Below are 19,065 nucleotides of genomic sequence, written 5' to 3'. Positions count from 1 at the left end.
GAATTATTCATTAAATAGATCTGCTCATAAGAGTCATTTGTTTCTGAATTGGACTATGCCAATTGTGCTGTATGTGTTTTATTAACTTAAAGGAATCGTCTCTCAAGAGTAATTTGCTTATGAATCGGACTACACCGGTTATGTTTGTGTGCAGCTTATGAGAACAAATCAATAGAAAGATAGGGAAAGATTATTAGCTGTGCATGATCTGTTTTTCTCTTGATTTCATCACATTCAGTTCAGATTGCGAGATCACAACACGGGTAAAGATTCTGCAGAGTGATACACAACACTCATGCATCACTTGACATCTAAATATGTTAATTTATGAAACAAAAGTGTCATGACATTGACAACGATCAGCATGCATATGATATGTTTAAAAGCATTGTATTATCTGACGATGTTTCTCAATGTTAACAATGAACGTCTCACATGAAAGTGTGAGTTTAGGGCTGGAAATGAATGGTCAGAACCTGAGCCTGACCCTGAACGCATTTCTTCTCTGGCTTTGCTGAGAGCTTTTACTCTATTTAGTATTCAGCTCTGATAGACCTGCAGTATTTTGAGGAAGTCGCTGGTGTTCGGGGAACTGTATCTGACTCAACGCTGAGTAGTAAAACATCTCACACACAAATAATACAAGCATACACCACCTGATAAATGATGCTTAAACGTTTCTGAATAAGGTTCTTGTCGATGTTTAACCATGACTTTGCTGCACAGATAGTGTACAGAATCATATGTAACTGTACCGCAGTGCATTAAGCAGCCCGCTATCTCTCTGTCTGTCAGTGAATGTCATGGAGAGGCTCTCTGTGGAGCTTCAGACTGCTTCCATTACCCGCACCACTCTTATTTCCCAGAAATAGGCAGAGACATTGAGTCCAGTCAGGAAGAATGAGAGATGCATTGTGTGACTGTCCTCTAGCTATACATTGAAATAAGACGAACATTACCTGTGATGTCTAATGCAGTGTGCTTTATTAAGGTGTGCAGTGGTGCAGATGTGTCCGCTGTAAATTGTTTGCTGCTGGAGATAACCAGAACATGCACATTGTGCTCAACACGTGAGTGTGTTTGTTTCACGTGTGTTCTTGGATGTGCACAAGGTGCCCTGGATAAATGCATTTATCTTTGTGGTCTTCATGCTTTCCTTTCCAGATGACACATGCTTTGCTTTACTAGGCGTGTGCAAAACTGCATACAGTGTATAGTAGTTGGTGTGTGCCTGAATGCTGTACTGTTTGGCTACACTATTAAAAATAAATCGTGGATGTGATTTTTCCGCATTTATTCGGATTTCCATATTTTCCGACCTTAAAAGTGATCCACGTGAATCCGAGGAAAAAAAATGCCGTTGGGTTGGTTACTGTATGATGATTGAAATCACGATAGGGCCAATTACTAAATCAACTGCAAAGTATTACATTTTCTACTACATTTATTTCATGCAGGACACGCTTAGCTTGTTAGCCAGGGTTCAAAGCGCCAAATGCGAGTAAAAAGGCATTGAAACTGTTACTTGCCAGTTGCCTGGTAACATTTTTTTTTATATATATATATATACATTTTGATAATGAATGGTTGTGAGAATGTGATATGGCTTAGTGTGATCATCAAATTGCAATGGCTGTGATGTATATTATTTAATTATATAGTCTGACGCTCTGCGTGTTTCAGAGTAAAGCACAGCGCTGTGTTCATTTGCTGTTTTCGATTCACAGTAAATACTACTCTGGGTTAGTACAAAAGGGACTTTATAGGGAAGTGTTTCTTTAGAGGGAAACAGTTATTTTATATTTTTAAAATATTCTTCACACTAAGGAAAACATGGTTGTTTTAAGAACTGTTCTTTTGAAAGTTTCTATGGGGAACTAAAACTTCTGTGGCATCACTGCAAAACTCCCCTTTTGCAACCTTTATTTTTTAAGAGTGTTAGAGATTCGGGTTCATCTGATGTGTTTCAGGTAGCTGCTATAAACATGTCGGCGCTTTAACTACCTTTACTAACTTGCATGGGATTGTCTTTAAACTGGTGCTGGCAGTAGATGGTATGATGTAGAAAACTGACTATAGGAGACCATAGAGCATTTGCAGCAATTATGACAATATAATGCTGGCAGATTTCAACACAGGATCAAGCTTGTGTAGCTAGAAATGTCTTTCACATTCACAAATGTTTTTGCCCTTATGAATGCTTTGACTACAGTTAAAGAGCTCAGATGATGGGTGGATGGATGGATGGGTGGATGGGTGGATGGATGGGTGGATGGATGGATGGGTGGGTGGATGGATGGATGGGTGGATGGATGGATGGGTGGATGGATGGGTGGATGGATGGATGGATGGATGGATGGATGGATGGATGGATGGATGGATGGATGGATGGATGGATGGATGGGTGGATGGATGGGTGGGTGGATGGATATGAAAATCAGAATTTAGTTTGAGGCATTAATAGCAGATAAATGAGACGCTTGAGCACGCCTGTATGTTCAGACTTATCAAAGTTATCTGAAATGCCCCTAACGTCACAAAAAGAGCCTTTAACTTTGGTTAGATGGTTTCTTCCTGTCTAAGCGGGCAGTTCTTGGCCAGAGTAGTTGCGATGTGGACCAGGCCTCACATCAAAAGTCTGTCAAAGGCAGAGATTGGCATATCAAATGCTTTTCAGACTCCCGAGTCTCTTCATTATTCCAGGCATGTTGTGATCTCTCTTCCTCTCTGGGTTTGAACAGTGAGCGAACAGACTCGTAATAAACCCATTACCACATGAAAGACAACATCTGGCTTCCTCACGGCCAGTGCTGCTGTTTCTGTGTGTGAGACAGGTGAAGAAGACGGGGAGTCTTTAGGCTCCTCACGACTCGGAGTCACGATCTGATTGCAAAATGATTCTTAATGCATTTCAAGTGCAGCTCTGAATATAGGGCCAAGAATTTCCTTTCAATGCCAACTTCTGTGACCTGAAACTTTGCATGCTTTAGTGTTGGCCATGAAGTTGATTTCTGTGGCTGTGTGTGAGAATGATCCACCATAGAATGTGTGATGATGTGTTTTGTCCTGCTGCATACCTTACAATATTGAATTCCTGACTGTTGGTTGAATGTCTTGGATATTTAACCATCATGATTATTTGCACAGTATGAGTGAGACTGTGTAGTCAGATTTCAACCCAAAATTAATAGAATAAATGTTTAAGTACATTTAAATTTGTTCACATTCTCATTATTATAATACAAAATTATTATTTTTAATACTATATATTTATTTAGCAAACATATAATTCTATAATGTGTGTATATTATTATTTTAATACAATTATTATAAATATAAACTGATTTAGTTAAGTCAGTAGAAATACAATTCTTCTAAAATAAATAATACATAAATAAATGCAATCAAAATACAATTTTATTTTATAAACAGTTTTATTTATTTGCTTTATTTTTTATTTGTGATGAAATATGACCCAGTCATTTCTGAGATTCACCAGTTTGCCCATCATAGTGCAGGTCTCTCTCTCTCTCTCTCTCTCTCTCTCTCTCTCTCTCTCTCTCTCTCTCTCTCTCTCTCTCTCTCTCTCTCTCTCTCTCTCTCTCTCTCTCTCTCTCTCTCTCTCTCTCTCTCTCTCGGTCTAGTCTAGGAGGTAAATTTAGGATGGGAGTGTCTCAAAAACAGCCAATTGAAAGACAGTCGTGATCCTTCAGGTAGAACCCAGATAACTTTTTCTTCTCATGCTCTCACTCAGTCTCTCTCTCTCTCCCTCTCCGTTTTATATATGGAAGTGTTTCTGCATCAGAATGTCATGCTTGTGTTCGTGAGCATTTGACTCGCGTGTGTCTGGTGGGTTTCTGTCTCTAGCGCTAACAGGCATTATTCATCTCCATTACGCTCTTCTCACGGGTCTGTCGTTCATCAGGGAGGTTGAGCACCTGACACTTTTAAAGAAATAGTTCACCTAAAAATCTAAATCCTGCCATCATTTAGTCGCCTTCATGTTGCTGATAACCTGTATGACTTGATTTGTTTGCTGGAACATAATGCAGAATGTTTACACAGCTCTTTTTGTCTCGCTTTTTTCAATGCAAGCATCTAGCGACCGCTGTAACTCTCAAAGCTCATTTGCATGGAGACACGCAAGAACCAATGCTGTTAGGCATCACTGACGTCAAACTTGCCACACACACCAGGTCTTGATATGGTAGATTTGAATATACATTAGTGACATTTGAGAATTTGTATGGAAATCATGATTAATCATGATTCTTTGATTAATAGAAAGATCAAAAGAACAGGATTTATTTTAAATAGAAATCCGTTGTAACTAGAGCTGCACGATTAATCGTTAAAAGATCAAACACCCACACAATCTCATAACTAAGTGACAATGATTCGCTTGTGTCTATTAAACCTTTGACAAAATCACACCGGAAAATTTAAATCTGTGTCGGCGCTGCCGCTGATCCAGAGAGAGCATCTGTCATGTATCGGTTAGAAACCGCTTCACAAACAGTCTTTTCAACCACACAGTATCATTATTTCTGGAGAACTGGGATAAAAGTTTAGTAGCGCTCAAAATAGAGAAAGCACCTTTAGAAAGTAACATGGCGCTTCAAATAATAATTTTACTAATTGCATCATTACACCAGTAGGTGGCGATAAGTCACTGTTAAAAAATGTATTTGTCATTGAATCATTCATTCAAGAGATTAGTTAAAAAAAATCCAATAATCAAAATAACAAAGTATTTATGAGTGAGTCATTGAATCATCCATTCAAACTATAAAAAAAAAAAAAAAAAAAAAAAAAAGATTAATTAAAGATTTTAAATAGACTGCAACAATAGATTTTTTTTCTCAGAACCTCCAGTAAATTACATTAGGGGTGTGCGATATTGACGAAAAAGTGATATTTCTATATTTTCTGGGATTTTCCTGATAACGACATTTAGATCATATATTGCTGACTGTTTATTATGTTAATAGCATACTGTACAATGCTACGTACTTTCACATCACATGTTAACGCAGAGGTAGAGTTACACTCATGGGACACCGCAATTCACAAAAGTTCAGTATTTGCACATTTCATTTCAGGTTAAACATTTCATTCGCTTGCTGATGCACTGTTCTAACATGAGCTATTTGAAGCGCGTACACCCGAAGCTCACAGGCACTTAAAGCCTGACAGACAGCACCTGGTTACTGGACTAAGTTATCTTTCGAGTCGTTATTGCGCTAATACTGTCAAATAAACACCGGTCTAAAACAGTGGCTGGTCCCCATTGACTTCCACAGTAGGAAAACATATACTATGGAAGTCACTGGGGACTTGGTTACCCATATTCTTTAAAATACATTTCATTTTCAACAGAAGAAAGAAGCTTATTTGGGTTTAAAACAACTTGAGAGAGTAAATGATGACAGAATTTTCATTTGGGGAAAATATCCCTTTAATGTTAATAAAACAACAAAACACAGAGAAAATCCCTTGTGCTCTTGACTGAGAACTTTAATTGTAGCTTTAATAAGAATCAATGTATAATTTATACAGTGACGTCTAATCTAGTGTTTTATTTTTATATTTGTTCTTTCTTGAATGCTACTGTTAAATACACCTACTGTAGCTGAAAAAAATATAGCATTGTTTATTTAATTTGTATATTATGGTGTGTATATATAATGTGTTTATCTGTGTTTAATTTTTTTAATAACAAAGAAAATGCTGACAAATTTTTATTATCTTCGCCACTTTCGCCTAAATGTCTGCTTATTTTGTTACCTTGTAATGCTTTGTTTTTTTAAAATAGGGACATTAGTTTGGCTGTAATGCTCAGTCACTTGCAAAATAGTAAAACCAACATGAAAAAGAATGGAGATAAAAACGTGAATCATGATTTTAATGAAAAAAATCGTGATATATTTTTGCCATACCCCCCCATCTACTTTTATGGTGCTTTTTGTCCTTTTTGTCCTTTTTTAGGAGGTCAACAGCTTCTGCTCCTGTTCATTTTACTGTATGTGGAAGAGCAGCATGAACATTCAGCTAACCATCTCATTTTGTCTCTCACGGAAAAAACGAAAGTCATATAGATTTGAAACGACATATTTCTGAGTGAACTAGTCCTTTAATGCTGTCCATGATTTAACCTACAGCCTGAAAACACAGTTTCTAAATCCAGCGAGTGTTTTACAGTTCAGACCACCATAAGCTGTCTCTCTCTCTCTCTCTCTCTCTCTCTCTCTCTCTGCGTGGGTTGAAATAAAAAGATTATAATAATGCTAAATGAAGCATTGCGAGGACCACAGGATCTGATGATCTGAAGCATTGAAACGCCACAGGATCAGATGATCTCGCTGTGTTTGTTCTGATCAGGTTCTTCAATGCAGCACTTGCCATATTTTCTCAAATCAACTTTTGTGCACAAGTTTCTTGCGAATTCGTGTTTTCTCGAGAAGAAGATCGAGAATTTTCCAGCTGAAATGATTACATGTAAATTTCCAGGAGGTTAAAGTGATTCTATGAGTCCAGCCCTGAGCTCAAACGCAGAGGAAGAGACTCACCTCCAGCCTCGGATCAGTGGTGGTGATGATGATGATGAAGGTGAGGGAGAGATGACCAGCACATGTCTTCCCTCTCAGCACAGCAGGGGTCCGTCAGGGCGCGAGAGCTGATGTGAGTCCAGAGAGAGGGTCTGCCATGTTGGAAGTTTCTCCGTGAGAGCGACGTACGGTCAGTCGGTCCTGCCGTGATCCTTACACATCCAGCGTGAGAGATTCCACTGAGATCTGCCCCAAAACACACACGCAAACTCACAGCACGCGTCTTCACCCGACCGGCGCTCCCCCGCAACTCTCTCCCTCTCTCACACGCATACACACACACACACACACACACTCACACACTCACGCGCACACTGCCGACGGGTTGCAGTGGGGTCCAGCACTCAGCGATGGCATGTGCGCACATGAGACATCCATCCTGAACCAGCCGCTCCAAGAACTGAGAGACCCAGCGACACACACACACACACACACACACAGGGAGAGAGAGGGAGAGAGAGAGAGGAGGCGGGGTGGAAGACAGCAGAGCAGAGAGAGAGAGAGAGAGGGAGGAGGGAAATTGTCAGGAAAATCCAGCTTTAGGTCATGTGGTGACCTGCTGATTTACATATTTACATGTTTTTTTTATTTTTTATATTTCATTGAATTTATTTTTATAGTGTATTTCCTTCGATATCCTTGATTAAATGCTGAATTAAAGAAAAACATATACATATTCCTTTAGAAATCATTCCATTATGCTGATTTGCTGCTCAAGAAACATTTATTATTATTATTATCAATGTTGAAAACAGCTGAATATTTGTGTGTGTGTGTGTGTGTGTGTTACTCACTTATTTATAAGTGTGTGTGAGAAAGAGAGAAACCTCATTTATCTTGGCTTTTGCATTTATTTATCATTTCTGGATCTCTGGAATTTGATTGATCAGTTGTGGCATTCTGACATTACCACATTCCTTTTTATACCATGGTGATATTGAATGCGTGATCATGGCTGATAGACAATCTAATGTGATTGTTTCTGTAACTAAAGCCGGGGACACACTCAACGACCGTAAGGCCGATTATGAATGTAATTTGATACTTAGGACTGATTATGCCCAAACGCGGCGAGTCAGAGACAGTTTAAAATGTGCTCCAGTCGTTGTGTGTTCAGTTCAGTCTTAGAATGGTTCAGCTAGTCGTCAAGTGTGCATAAATGACTGTGATGTAGTTACGTACTATAGTTTCAGATCATGTCACCACGTTATTTCAGATAGACTTACAGCAAAAGAAAAGTGTCAGTCTACTGGGAAACAGTACCTGAGGAAGAACTGGGATTTGAGAAAGTTAATGAAATATATTCAAAGCTAGAGTTTTGTTTGAGACATTTCATCAAGAACATTTACTCACCCTCATGTTGTTCATAAGGAACATAAAGGAAGATATTTTGAAGAACATTTGAGTTCACACAACATTGGACCCCATTGAGATATTCATCGTTTGCGTTTGATGGGAGGAAGAAGGTCATACAGGTATGAAATGACATGAGGGTGATTTAAATGATGACTCTTTAATAGTTGACCAGTGATAGTCCGGTTCTTCTACCCAGCGTTTCTTTCCTTCTTCATATTATTTTCTCTTTGTTTTATTCTTCAATCTGCCCTCATAAGGGCCACTAGGAGGAAAATACATTCTGCTGACGCGGCACACATTGATTTTATTGTCCTAGTCGCTGGTAAGGCCACACCACCGAATGGCCTCCTTGAGGCTTGACATAGCATGGATTTAGTTGAATCAGCATGTAAAGTCAGTTCTGTCATTATTTTCTTCAGTTTTGTGGTTATACGTATGCACACATGCAAATTGGGAGAGAGTGAGTTTTATTTTCAACCTTTGTGTAACCATCAGGATTTGTCAGCTCTTATTCCACAGGTCTTGTCCAGCCATTATGACTGAAATCAAAGCTTGTGAACCTCACCGAGCACCATCAACAGGAAATTCAGTTCCCCGAACAAACGGCTTTGAACTTCCATCTCCTGACACACACACACACACACACACACACACGGCTTCACACGTACCTGTCACCACTGCTGTTGCAGCTCTATATTATCCGCGGTGATGTTAAGACCCTATGTTTTCTTTGCCTACAAAATTTAACATGTGTTGGTTTATTAAATAGTTTGACTAATTTGATTGTGCTTTCATTGTGCAATGCTCTCCGCTTAACTTTGATCATTAAAGCATGACCATCAAATCTTTCTGCATTTACAGTGCCCTCCACAATTATTGAACCCCCTGGTAAATATGATCAAAATTGGCTGTAAAAAATAAATCTGCATCGATTATCCTTGTGATTTTTCATTCAAAAAATGTGCAAAATTCTAACCTTTCATTGAAGTAAAAGAATTGAAAGTGGGGGGAAATCACATTATGAAATAAATGTTTTTCTCCAAAACATGTTGGCCACAATTATTGAAACCCTTTTATTAAATACTTTTTGCAATCTCCTTTTGCCAAGATAACAGCTCTGAGTCTTCTCCTATAATGCCTGATGAGTTTGGAGAATAACTGACAAGAGATCAGAGACCATTCCTCCACACAGAATCTCTCCAGATCCTTCAGATTCCCAGATCCATGTTGGTGCTTCTCCTCTTCAGTTCAGCCCACTCATCAGGTCAGGGGACTGAGACGGTCATGGCAGAAGCTTCATTTTGTGCTCCACAACAAATTTTTGTTTTGATTTTGATGTTTGTTTTGGATCGTTGTCCTGATGGAAGATCCAACCACGGCCCATTATAAGATTTCTAGCAGAAGGCTTGATTTTTTATCTGTTGATATTTGATAGAATCCACAATGCCATGTATCTGAACAAGAAGTCCAGGACCTCCAGCAGAAAAATATGCCCACAACATTAAAGATCCACTGGTATATTAAATTGTACACATGGGGTACTTTTTATCCTTGTGTTCACCGAACCCATCTAGTGTGTTTGCTGCCAAAAAGCTCTGTTTTAGTCTCATCTGACCACAGAACCCTGTGTTGTTTGAAGATCCAGTCTTGTCTGACAATTAAATTTGCTGGAATTTGTTTTTGGATGAGCGAGGAGGTTTTTTTTAAAACCCTCCCAAACAACATGTGGGGATGTAGGGGTTGTTTGATAAATTTTTTTTTAGGCTTTCTGACCCTAAGACTCAACTAATCTCTGCAATTCTCCATCTGTGATCCTTGGAGAGTCTTTGGCCACTCAAACTTTCATACTCGCCGTGCATTAAGACAGTATAGACACACGTCCTTTTCCTGGCAGATTCATAACATCTTTAGTTGGTTATAACTTCTTAATTATTGCCCTAATGGTCAAAATGGGGATTTTCAATTCTTTAGCTATTGTCTTACAGCCACTTTCTAGTTTGTGATGCTCAACAATCTTTTGCTACGCATCAGAACTGTATTCTGTGGTTTTACTCATTGTGATGGATGATTAAGGGGATTTGGCCTTTGTGTTTCCTCATATTTAAACTCCTGTGAAACACGAAGTCATAGCTGGACAGTTTCATGTTCCTAGTCCCCCTGGTGTACTAAAAAAGGTAAATATTAATGGGAATATACTTCAGAGATATTTTACTCGTAAAAAATTCTAGGGGTTTCAATAATTGTGGCCAACATGTTTTGGAGAAAAACATTTATTTCATAATGTGATTTCCCCCCACTTTCAATTCTTTTACTTCAATGAAAGGTTAGAATTTTGCACATTTTTTGAATGAAAAATCACAAGGATAATCGATGCAGATTTATTTTTTACAGCCAATTTTGATCATATTTACCAGGGGGTTCAATAATTGTGGAGGGCACTGTAATTAGCTAGATATTGCTCTTGTGTAAAGTAAAACTTGCTTGGATACTGCGGTGATTTCCGATTTGTGAGCGAGTTGATATATGCAGGGTTAATAGTTAACTGAAATTAAAACCTTAAAAATTGTTCTTGTTATAATAAACATTAACTGAAATATATATATATATATATATATATATTTTTTTTATGTACTAAAGTTACTAAAACTAAAAAATCTATATAGATATGTTTTCAAAATAATAAAAATGGAAAACTAAATGACTAAAACATTACTTTAAAACAGAAAACGGTGCACTTGAGTAATGTGTTCTGTAAGTCACTTTGGATAAAAGCCTGTACTAATGAAATTACTGTTTTATAGATCAGTCAATAGTGACCTAACACTATATGAGTGTATTTTGTTCCTCGCCGTACTAATGACCAGCAGGTGCATGTGAGGTAATGTTCCTCTCCAGGGCAGGAATACGTGAGAATCTTTCTCAGACGAGCATGTCGTTTGCAAACCTCATCCCTTCTGGCTTAATTAAGAGCTTAAAACACGAGCTGCTAAGATCTGCTCTGATTCCAGACTTCATTCCTCATGTTGGGAGTGTGTTTGCACGTCTTTCATTCAGCCTTGTATCTGTAGTCTTGTCTCGTACAGCTCTGTCCACAATCGCTAATGTTGAAAAATATATATATATATATATATATTTTATCCATGTGTTTTCTGATAAAAGCACTAACTTTCTCTGAGCTGTAACTGTAACCCGGTTGAAATTCTACCATAGGTAAACCCATTGGATGTAAACTGAATTAAGCCGAACACCATCTCGCACACATGTGAATGTCTGAAGGACTCTGGACTGGTTCTGGCTGGACATTTCATTTGGCAAATGGGATTGTCTGTGGTATCTGTAGATATGTATGTTCCATCTGGATTATTGATCATCCATTCTGCACCTCTGAAAACAAATATAAACCAGGCGTTTCGCTTGGTAGATACATACTGAAAATGCTGCTGTATAAACACCAGACGTCCTTTACAAATGCAATGGTCCATATTCTGCATTAGCGTTTCATTTTTTCCCTCTGATGTCCAATTATAGTAATAGTAATGATTTCTTGCACCAAAACAGGCATTATTTCATTTTTCATGACCATTTTCCACCCTTTTTCCAATTTATCATATTTGTTTAATATTGATTTTTTTTTCTGGCAAAACATTAATCTCTAATGGATCCCTTAACCGTGCAAATGTGTGAATGTGTTCAGTCAGATGTTAATGTGCTCATATTTATGACATCAATTTTACAGCTTAGTCATGTAAGTGGAGTCTGCTTAAGATTGCTATAGTTCTTGCAGTGTGTATTTCTCCTGCGAGGGGCTTTTCCTGCGTCAGACGTTTGCATGTCACACAGATGCTGTTCCTCCAGATGTTTCCCAGGCTCCTGCTGGTGTCTCTTGTCTTCCGTTAAGCGGACAGGGATTCTGTCTTGGCGGCTCCATTTGTAACTGACAAAGCCATTATTTAATTAGTGTGATTTAGCTGTAAATGAACACGATCCAGTGCTGTAATAAAACTGACTCGACCTGAAGCAAGAATGCTTAACCATTAGATGTGAAAGATGTTCAGATGTTTCCGGTTTTTTTTGTACTGCGTCTTAAAACAGTATTCTGAATCTACCCAGATGGCAAGACCTGGTAGTTTCTGTTGAATTTTTTAAGTCTGCATACAGTATGAAGTTTTTTTTTTTTTTTTGGGAGAATGCCGAATTCCATTCAACGTCAGCTTTGGGATTTTGGGACTTCTGACCATAAAAGCTGCAACATTAATTGACATTCACCGTTCGCTCTGCAGGTGTTTAACTGACAGCAAAGAAGTGCTGCAGCCAAATTGTGGCTGTAAATGATGCTATATTATGTCAGATTCTGTTCTGCAGGTGTACAGTTCTCCTCAGCGAAGGTCATTTAACACGTTTTTCACAGCTGTCTCTGCAAATGTTTACTGTATCGTGTGATGGAAACAATGTTGTGGTTTCCACAAAAATAGTAGTAGTAGTAGTATGCAAATTAGCTTGCAGCTATAGGGCCCTATCTTGCACCCAGCGCAATTGACTTTGTACACCGACGCATGTATCATTCCTATTTTGCACCAGACGCACAGCGGACTTTTCCCTCCACAGACGCACGTCGGTAAATTAGGGAATTAACTCGCGCTCCCGGGGGCGGTGCAGCGAAAAGAGGAGGCGTGTTCCGGCGCAAGCGTTCCCTGGTGCTATTTTGCAGTTTCAGAAAACAATCCCGCGTTATTCAGAGGCTATTTTAAGGGCGCATGCTTGGCCATAATGTAGCGTGTGCACAACGCGCATACACTTTGCTTCTCTCATCTACACAGACGCAGCAGTTTCCATTTTTGCAAACCATACATAATTACAAGGAAAAATGGGCATAAATCTAGCTTACACATTTACCCAAATTATTATACGCCTGTTTAACTGAAGCTTGTTTGGGTGGGTTTCTCCATCCTCATACAATGTCACTTCTGTGTGTTTTACAGCCCTGACGAGAACGTCTGTCTCCTCGGCTGTGAACCGCTCCTGGCGTGCGTCTGGCAAATCCGCCGTTATAATAGCAAGCCGCCATGGAACAAGCGCGCCTGCTCTTAAAGGGAATGTGAGATGTCGCTCTGATTGGTTTATTTCACGTTACGCCCAAACCACACCTATGAGTAATGAAGCTACTTCAGACCAACACATCTTAGATTTGCATCCACAAAGTTACTTGCGTTTCGCGTTTGATACTTGCATTTCAGATCGTTAAAATAGGGCCCATAATGTCTTGGTTAAAGGTGATGTAATTGATTTCTGCTCAGATTAGTTTTCTGATTGGCTTTCCAAGGTGTTGGCCACTCCTATACACTTTTTTTTCTTTTTTTTTTTTTCTGTTCAGTGATGTCTGGTCATGTTACGTGTGGTTGATCAGCTCCTCGTGTTGAGCGGAGTGAACCGCAGGAACAGACTGACCTTGAGGAATCTCTGGAGCAGAAGTTGGGGAAACTCTCCAGGAAGATCTCATTCTTTCTCTCTGACTTTTATTTGATCGACCTCCTTAAGAAAACAGTTTCCATGGTAACGGGCTGAGGAGCACAATACAGATGAAGGGAGAGATGAACCTTAGAGGATGATGGCTTTGTCTCTGTCTGCTGAGATGTGTGTGTGAATCGCAGCTGCAGGATTCCCGTCCGCTCAGGAGACTTGTCACCGAAACTCTAAAACATGATTAAAAGCCTCTTCCATCATAGCACTAATTAATTCATTATGTTCAAGTCAGTCTGGGAGATGCAGATCTGCATACTTTCAATTTTCCACTCATCCATCCATCCATCCATCCATCCATCCGACCATCCATTTATTGTTCCGTCAATCCATCCATCCATCTTTAATTATTATTTTTTTTTTGGTTGATTCGTCTATTTTTTTCTATCCATCCATCCCTTTCAATTATTTTCTTTCCTTTGATCCATCAGAGAGTGAGAGATAGCGAGAGATTGGACAGGTTATATCTACTGTAGAGGTTCTGTCTTGTCAGATCTTGTAGAGACTGAAGTGCAGTCAGGTGGTTGAAGGACTCCACTGCAGAGAAACGTAATCATGTGTAATTCCTCCATGACTAATTCTCAGCAGGAATCTGTTATATTCTAGTAAAGTACCAGGATCCTTCATCAGGAATAATGGCATGCTCGCAGATGCTGAAGGGAGTGAGTGAGAGTCATTGTTCCTCACTCCTCATCTCACAGCAGGACACACTGATATCTGCGTGTCTCATTGCAGACGTGAATGGCTGCTGGTTCAGACTCATTTCAATCCGGCGTTAAATCACGCTTTAATTCAGTTTTGGCTGCATGACTTTGGCTCTGAGTTACCAAGGCTTTTTTTCTGCCGGCGCTTCCATTCCTGACTCTCAATCGTCCATCACCCATATCACTCAGGTCATCCTCATTTACTCTTTAAATATTAAACATTTATTAAATTGTCCTTCATCTCCTGTTTTATCTCCTCTTAGCTTTAGCCTATGTATCAGTGTTTCATGTATCAGTTGTCAGATCACCTTTGGTAATGGGTTTCATCTGTTATATGTATCCTTAATGTGAGTCTGGGTCTCACTTATTGTTTTTAGTGCATAAAAGTATAAGTTAATAGTTGAGTGAGTAAATGATATGGTGGGGTATCTTGACCTCACAGCATTGATATTGTGTCATGTGTGATGCCGGTGTTGTCTGCCATTTATGAGTCCTGTTCAAACACAAAGGCTCAGATAGGATGTTCAGTTAACACAAATATTAGCTATCGAACCACATTAGCAGAACGGCAAGGCCCTAAGCTAACTGTGTTTACTGTGTTCTTTACACAGCGTGGAAAATAAACGTAGTGCTGTCCGGCCTCTGAAATAGTGTAACTTCATCTGACAGCATTTGTGTTGTTTTTCCTACAGTTGTGTAAACGTATTGCACATGCATTTTTCACAGAAGACCCCAGTTTTAGCACTTTACCACTGCTGCTCAGTGTTTTCTCCTGAAGGTGAGATGGAGAGAGAAAAAGAGGGGAATCTGGTGATGAACATGCGCTGTGTGTTGTGTTTCTGCTGAGTTATGTAGGCCAGACCTAATTACCGCTGCAGGAAACACTTGCAAATGAAAATCAAGCCGAGGAAACGCAGAATAGCCCCGGTCACACTTTCAAAGTGCAGAGTCTTCATGTGCGTCTGCTTGCTATTCACAGTGCTTGTTCATGTGGAATCTTTTGGAAATTTCCTTCCTCCTCTTAGATGGCTGCAAATGAGCAAAGATGAATGAAATGGCTTTTAAACTAATAAGACTGCCACATGTTGTCATTTATAATTATTCCCCCCTTAATTCCACTCATAATGTTAGCCGAGGTTTCTTCCTTCAACACCTTAATTTCCATTAATAAAAGAAAAAAAAAGAAACCTTACCTTTGCTTGCTTATAGTTTATTTAAGGTTTTATTGAGTAAGAGGTTATGAATAAGTTTTTAACTCTCTTCTTCTCATTATATTGATGTTACATAAATGTCATTTGAATATCAAGTATCAGGAATATCAGGTAATGTGACATTTTATAATAAGCTGTGCTGATTTGATTCCCACTGCTTGTTTCAGGTGTTTTACTGTCTTTTTGTTGTGTTTTGAATTGTAAATGAGTTTTTCCTCTCCGTTTCATCTCTTGGCAATTGGTTTCTGGTTAAATGCATGTTATATTGCTCCCAATTCCCGTTTGTGGGAAAGTGAAAGTATCATTAGATTCCCACTGTGTGTTTCTCACTGCTGTAATCAGATTGGAGAAATATTGATGTCAAACACTCACGGTTCACCACATTACTTTCTGTCAGAAATGCTGTTAATGAGAGAAACTTTCTGGAATTGTTGCACTCTTTAATTTTGTTCTGTTACCTTGTGAAATCCCTGGCTGTTACGGTGCGTCAGGTTCTTATTGAAGGGTTTATGGCACTTTAAGGTCCTGACAGCCATGAACTGTCAGTGTTTGACTGACAGGTGCTGTAGGTGTTGTACTGTCACTGATCATCTGTCTGTCTGTCTGTCTGTCTCCTTGCAGGGCAGTTTCGTAGCGTGTATGACCGCCACTCTGCGGCAGATGGACGACTATCACTACGCCCACCTCATCAGCACCTTTGGGAAGATGCGCACAGACGTGGTGGTGAGTTCTATGCCAACAAAAACTTCATGAGGAACTCTTTACTCCCAACCCACATGTAGACATATATATATATATATATACTAAGTGGTGGGGGGAAAGCCTCCACCTACCCAACAGTTTCCATCCTGATGGGTAAGAAACCCTACACAGTATGTATGTGTATGTATTTATATGTGTGTGTGTGTGTGTGTGTGTGTGTGTGTGTGTGTGTGTATATATATATATATATATATATATATACTGGTGGTGGTATATATATATATCACTGGTGGTGGTGGTGGCGCAATGGATAAGACACATGCCTTTGGTGTGAGAGACCCGGGTTCGAATCCACTGTGAGACACCAATGTGTCCCTGAGCAAGACACTTAACCCCTAGTTGCTCCAGAGGCGTGCGACCTCTGACATATATAGCAATTGTAAGTCGCTTTGTAGAAAAGCGTCAGCTAAATGAATAAATGTAAATGTAAATGTAAATATATATATATATATATATATATATATATATATATATATATATATATATATTAGTGCTGGGCAAAGATTAATCGCGATTAATCGCATCCAACATAAAAGTTTGTGTTTGCATAATATATGTGTGTGTACTGTGTATAATTATTTTGTATATATAAATACACACATATGCATGTATATATTTAAGATTTTTTTTAAATTTATATATAAATTATTTATGTTTATATATAATATAAATTATGTATAAATACATATACAGTATATACATGCAAATATTTCTTAAATAAATACATGCATATGTGTGTATTTATATATACAAAATAATTATACACAGTACACACACACATATATTATGCAAACACAAACTTTTATTTTGGATGCGATTAATCGTGATTAATCTTTGCCCAGCACTAATATATATATATATATATATATATATATATATAAACGCACATACCTATAGACTGAACTCGTCGTAATACACATGTGCACGCCATCAGCGTTCTCATGGGTTCATGTTTTTGAAGTTTTTGCAGAAAGTACTTAAGAGTTTTCTGTTAAATGGTGTCGTGTTAGCGACTAAGTTAATAACTAATGATCGTTGCGACGGAAGTGAATCAATCAAAACTTACTTTAGCTGGACAATAACTTTATTCTAGAGCTGCTCTAAAGCCAAAACAATCTCGGTTACTTTAATTTCCTATTATCAATGTAAAGCCGCTTTGGAACAATCTACATTGCCAAAAGCGCTATATAAATGAAGATGACTTGACTAGACTATATAAATCGTATTTATGTATAAATATGTTTTAATTATTTAAATAAATAATATATTTTCATCCTTCTGTATGTTTTTGTCATGTCCTGTTCATCTAAAACACTGCAACTCTCCTTTAGGATTTCCTCATGGAGACATTTATCATGTTTAAGGATCTCATTGGAAAGAATGTCTATCCTGCTGACTGGGTCATAATGAACATGATGCAAAATAAGTAAGTAGACGTGCTTCATGCTGTTCGCTAACAAATCTGTTAGTCGCAATACCTGTTTCTGTTGGTCAGATCCTTTAATCGCCAGAGCAGAAACCAGGCTGTGTGTTCTCTACCGTCACTAACTCGTGTGTGTGTAAATTGGAAAATATTTCAGCCAACTGTGTCAGGATGATAGTTATTGATAAGATTGGTTGGATATCAAAATGTGTTGTCTTTCTAAAGACAGCTTGCTTGTTTGAGATGAGACTGTGGGTTTTTGTGCATTTGGAAACTTTTTGTCTTCCCTGTTTTAGGACTTTCTAGTTTCCTGTGAGGTTTCATGTTGACTTAAATGAACTAGTTGAAATGCTGTTCATTCATTTAGCTCTGATTCAGTAAATCTTGCCCCCCCCGCCACAAAGTTTTGAGTCAATCTTCTGTGCAAATTTTCTTTTTTCAATTTTGCGCTGGAGGAACATCAGAAATGTGCAGTTGTGTACGCGTGCAGCTTAGAGGGAGCATCGCTTACATGAACTCTCTCTCTCCCTTCAACACACGCCGCTGTTGCTTAGAAACAGCAGTCAGAAATGGCCAAGAATGTGTTTGCGAATATTTTTTCCCATCAGAGCAGCATCAGTTAGTGTGTGTGTCAGGCATGTAGCGTTTCTCTGTGCACCTGTGTGTATTCACTCTGTTCTCGCTCTATCAGAAGTGTGGCGGCTGCTGAAATGAAAGATATGAATTATGAATCTTGGTGTGTGTGTTTGTGTGTGTGTGTGTGTCTCTTTATTTCTCTTGTTGTGTATTATTCATGCCTCTCTTCTCAACTCCTCTGCCAAACCGCGTCCAGCATGACTGTGAAGATGAAGGTTAAGTGTGTTTTCACAGCCAGCAGGAAGTCACACATGAGTTTCCTGTCGCAGACTTGGAGAGTTTTCCGAGCATCCCCGAACCTTCTCTTTTGTCAGTATAATTGGCGTTTTTTGCTGAGGCAAGCATGAGTTCTTAATATTGATCATACTTATTCTTATACCAACTATTTTTAGTGCTTAGCTTACACTTACAAACTTAGAATGATGCTTCAAAACAGTGAGGACAGGTGTGCTGTTACTTTACTAAGTGATCAGACCATTATTACATTTTTTTGCACTGTGGATGAACAAACAGGTGGAAATTGCATTGTTGGAGGGACCCAAGCCATATCTAGAGACTAGAATATCACTGGCCCTGTTCTGTTGACACCTGGTATTAAGATTTGGTTGATAGGATCACAAGTAGATGAACATTCACATTTACACCTGGTGTTTTAATCCGTCTCTTTTGTCCACTTTCAACCACTTCTGTCCTGATTTCTTCGAGGGGAGGGTCTATGGGCGGGTAAATTAATGGTTTTTTTTTCAGATCGTTCAATCTGAGGGACAAAATAAGCTTGTGCAATTGAAAGGAGATGACAGAAAAACATGTGAAGAGTAGCAGCTTCCGTTTCTCCTCTGATATCTGCG

The 19,065-nt window shown here is 38.8% G+C and overlaps 2 protein-coding genes across 3 annotated transcripts in view; one reads left to right on the top strand and one right to left on the bottom strand.

The window, feature by feature from the left end:
- insyn2a (inhibitory synaptic factor 2A) overlaps positions 1-7,358 on the bottom strand; it is a 49,222-nt gene extending 41,864 nt beyond the window's left edge. The window contains exon 1 of the mRNA XM_082151959.1: positions 6,570-7,358. The gene's annotated coding sequence lies outside the window, so the exon portion shown is untranslated. The remainder of the gene's footprint in view (positions 1-6,569) is intronic.
- The window catches only part of dock1 (dedicator of cytokinesis 1), a 245,900-nt gene that overhangs the window by 149,089 nt on the left and 77,746 nt on the right, over positions 1-19,065 (top strand). For both annotated transcript variants that reach the window (XM_082151859.1, XM_082151858.1), the window contains exons 28-29: positions 16,018-16,119; positions 17,490-17,584. In XM_082151859.1, the coding sequence (XP_082007985.1) occupies positions 16,018-16,119; positions 17,490-17,584 (197 nt within the window). The remainder of the gene's footprint in view (positions 1-16,017; positions 16,120-17,489; positions 17,585-19,065) is intronic.

This window comes from Leuciscus leuciscus (genome assembly GCF_965113295.1).
Source record: "Leuciscus leuciscus genome assembly, chromosome: 21".
In the NCBI taxonomy this organism is placed as follows: domain Eukaryota; kingdom Metazoa; phylum Chordata; class Actinopteri; order Cypriniformes; family Leuciscidae; genus Leuciscus; species Leuciscus leuciscus.
This window is presented reverse-complemented; position numbering and strand designations above follow the sequence as displayed.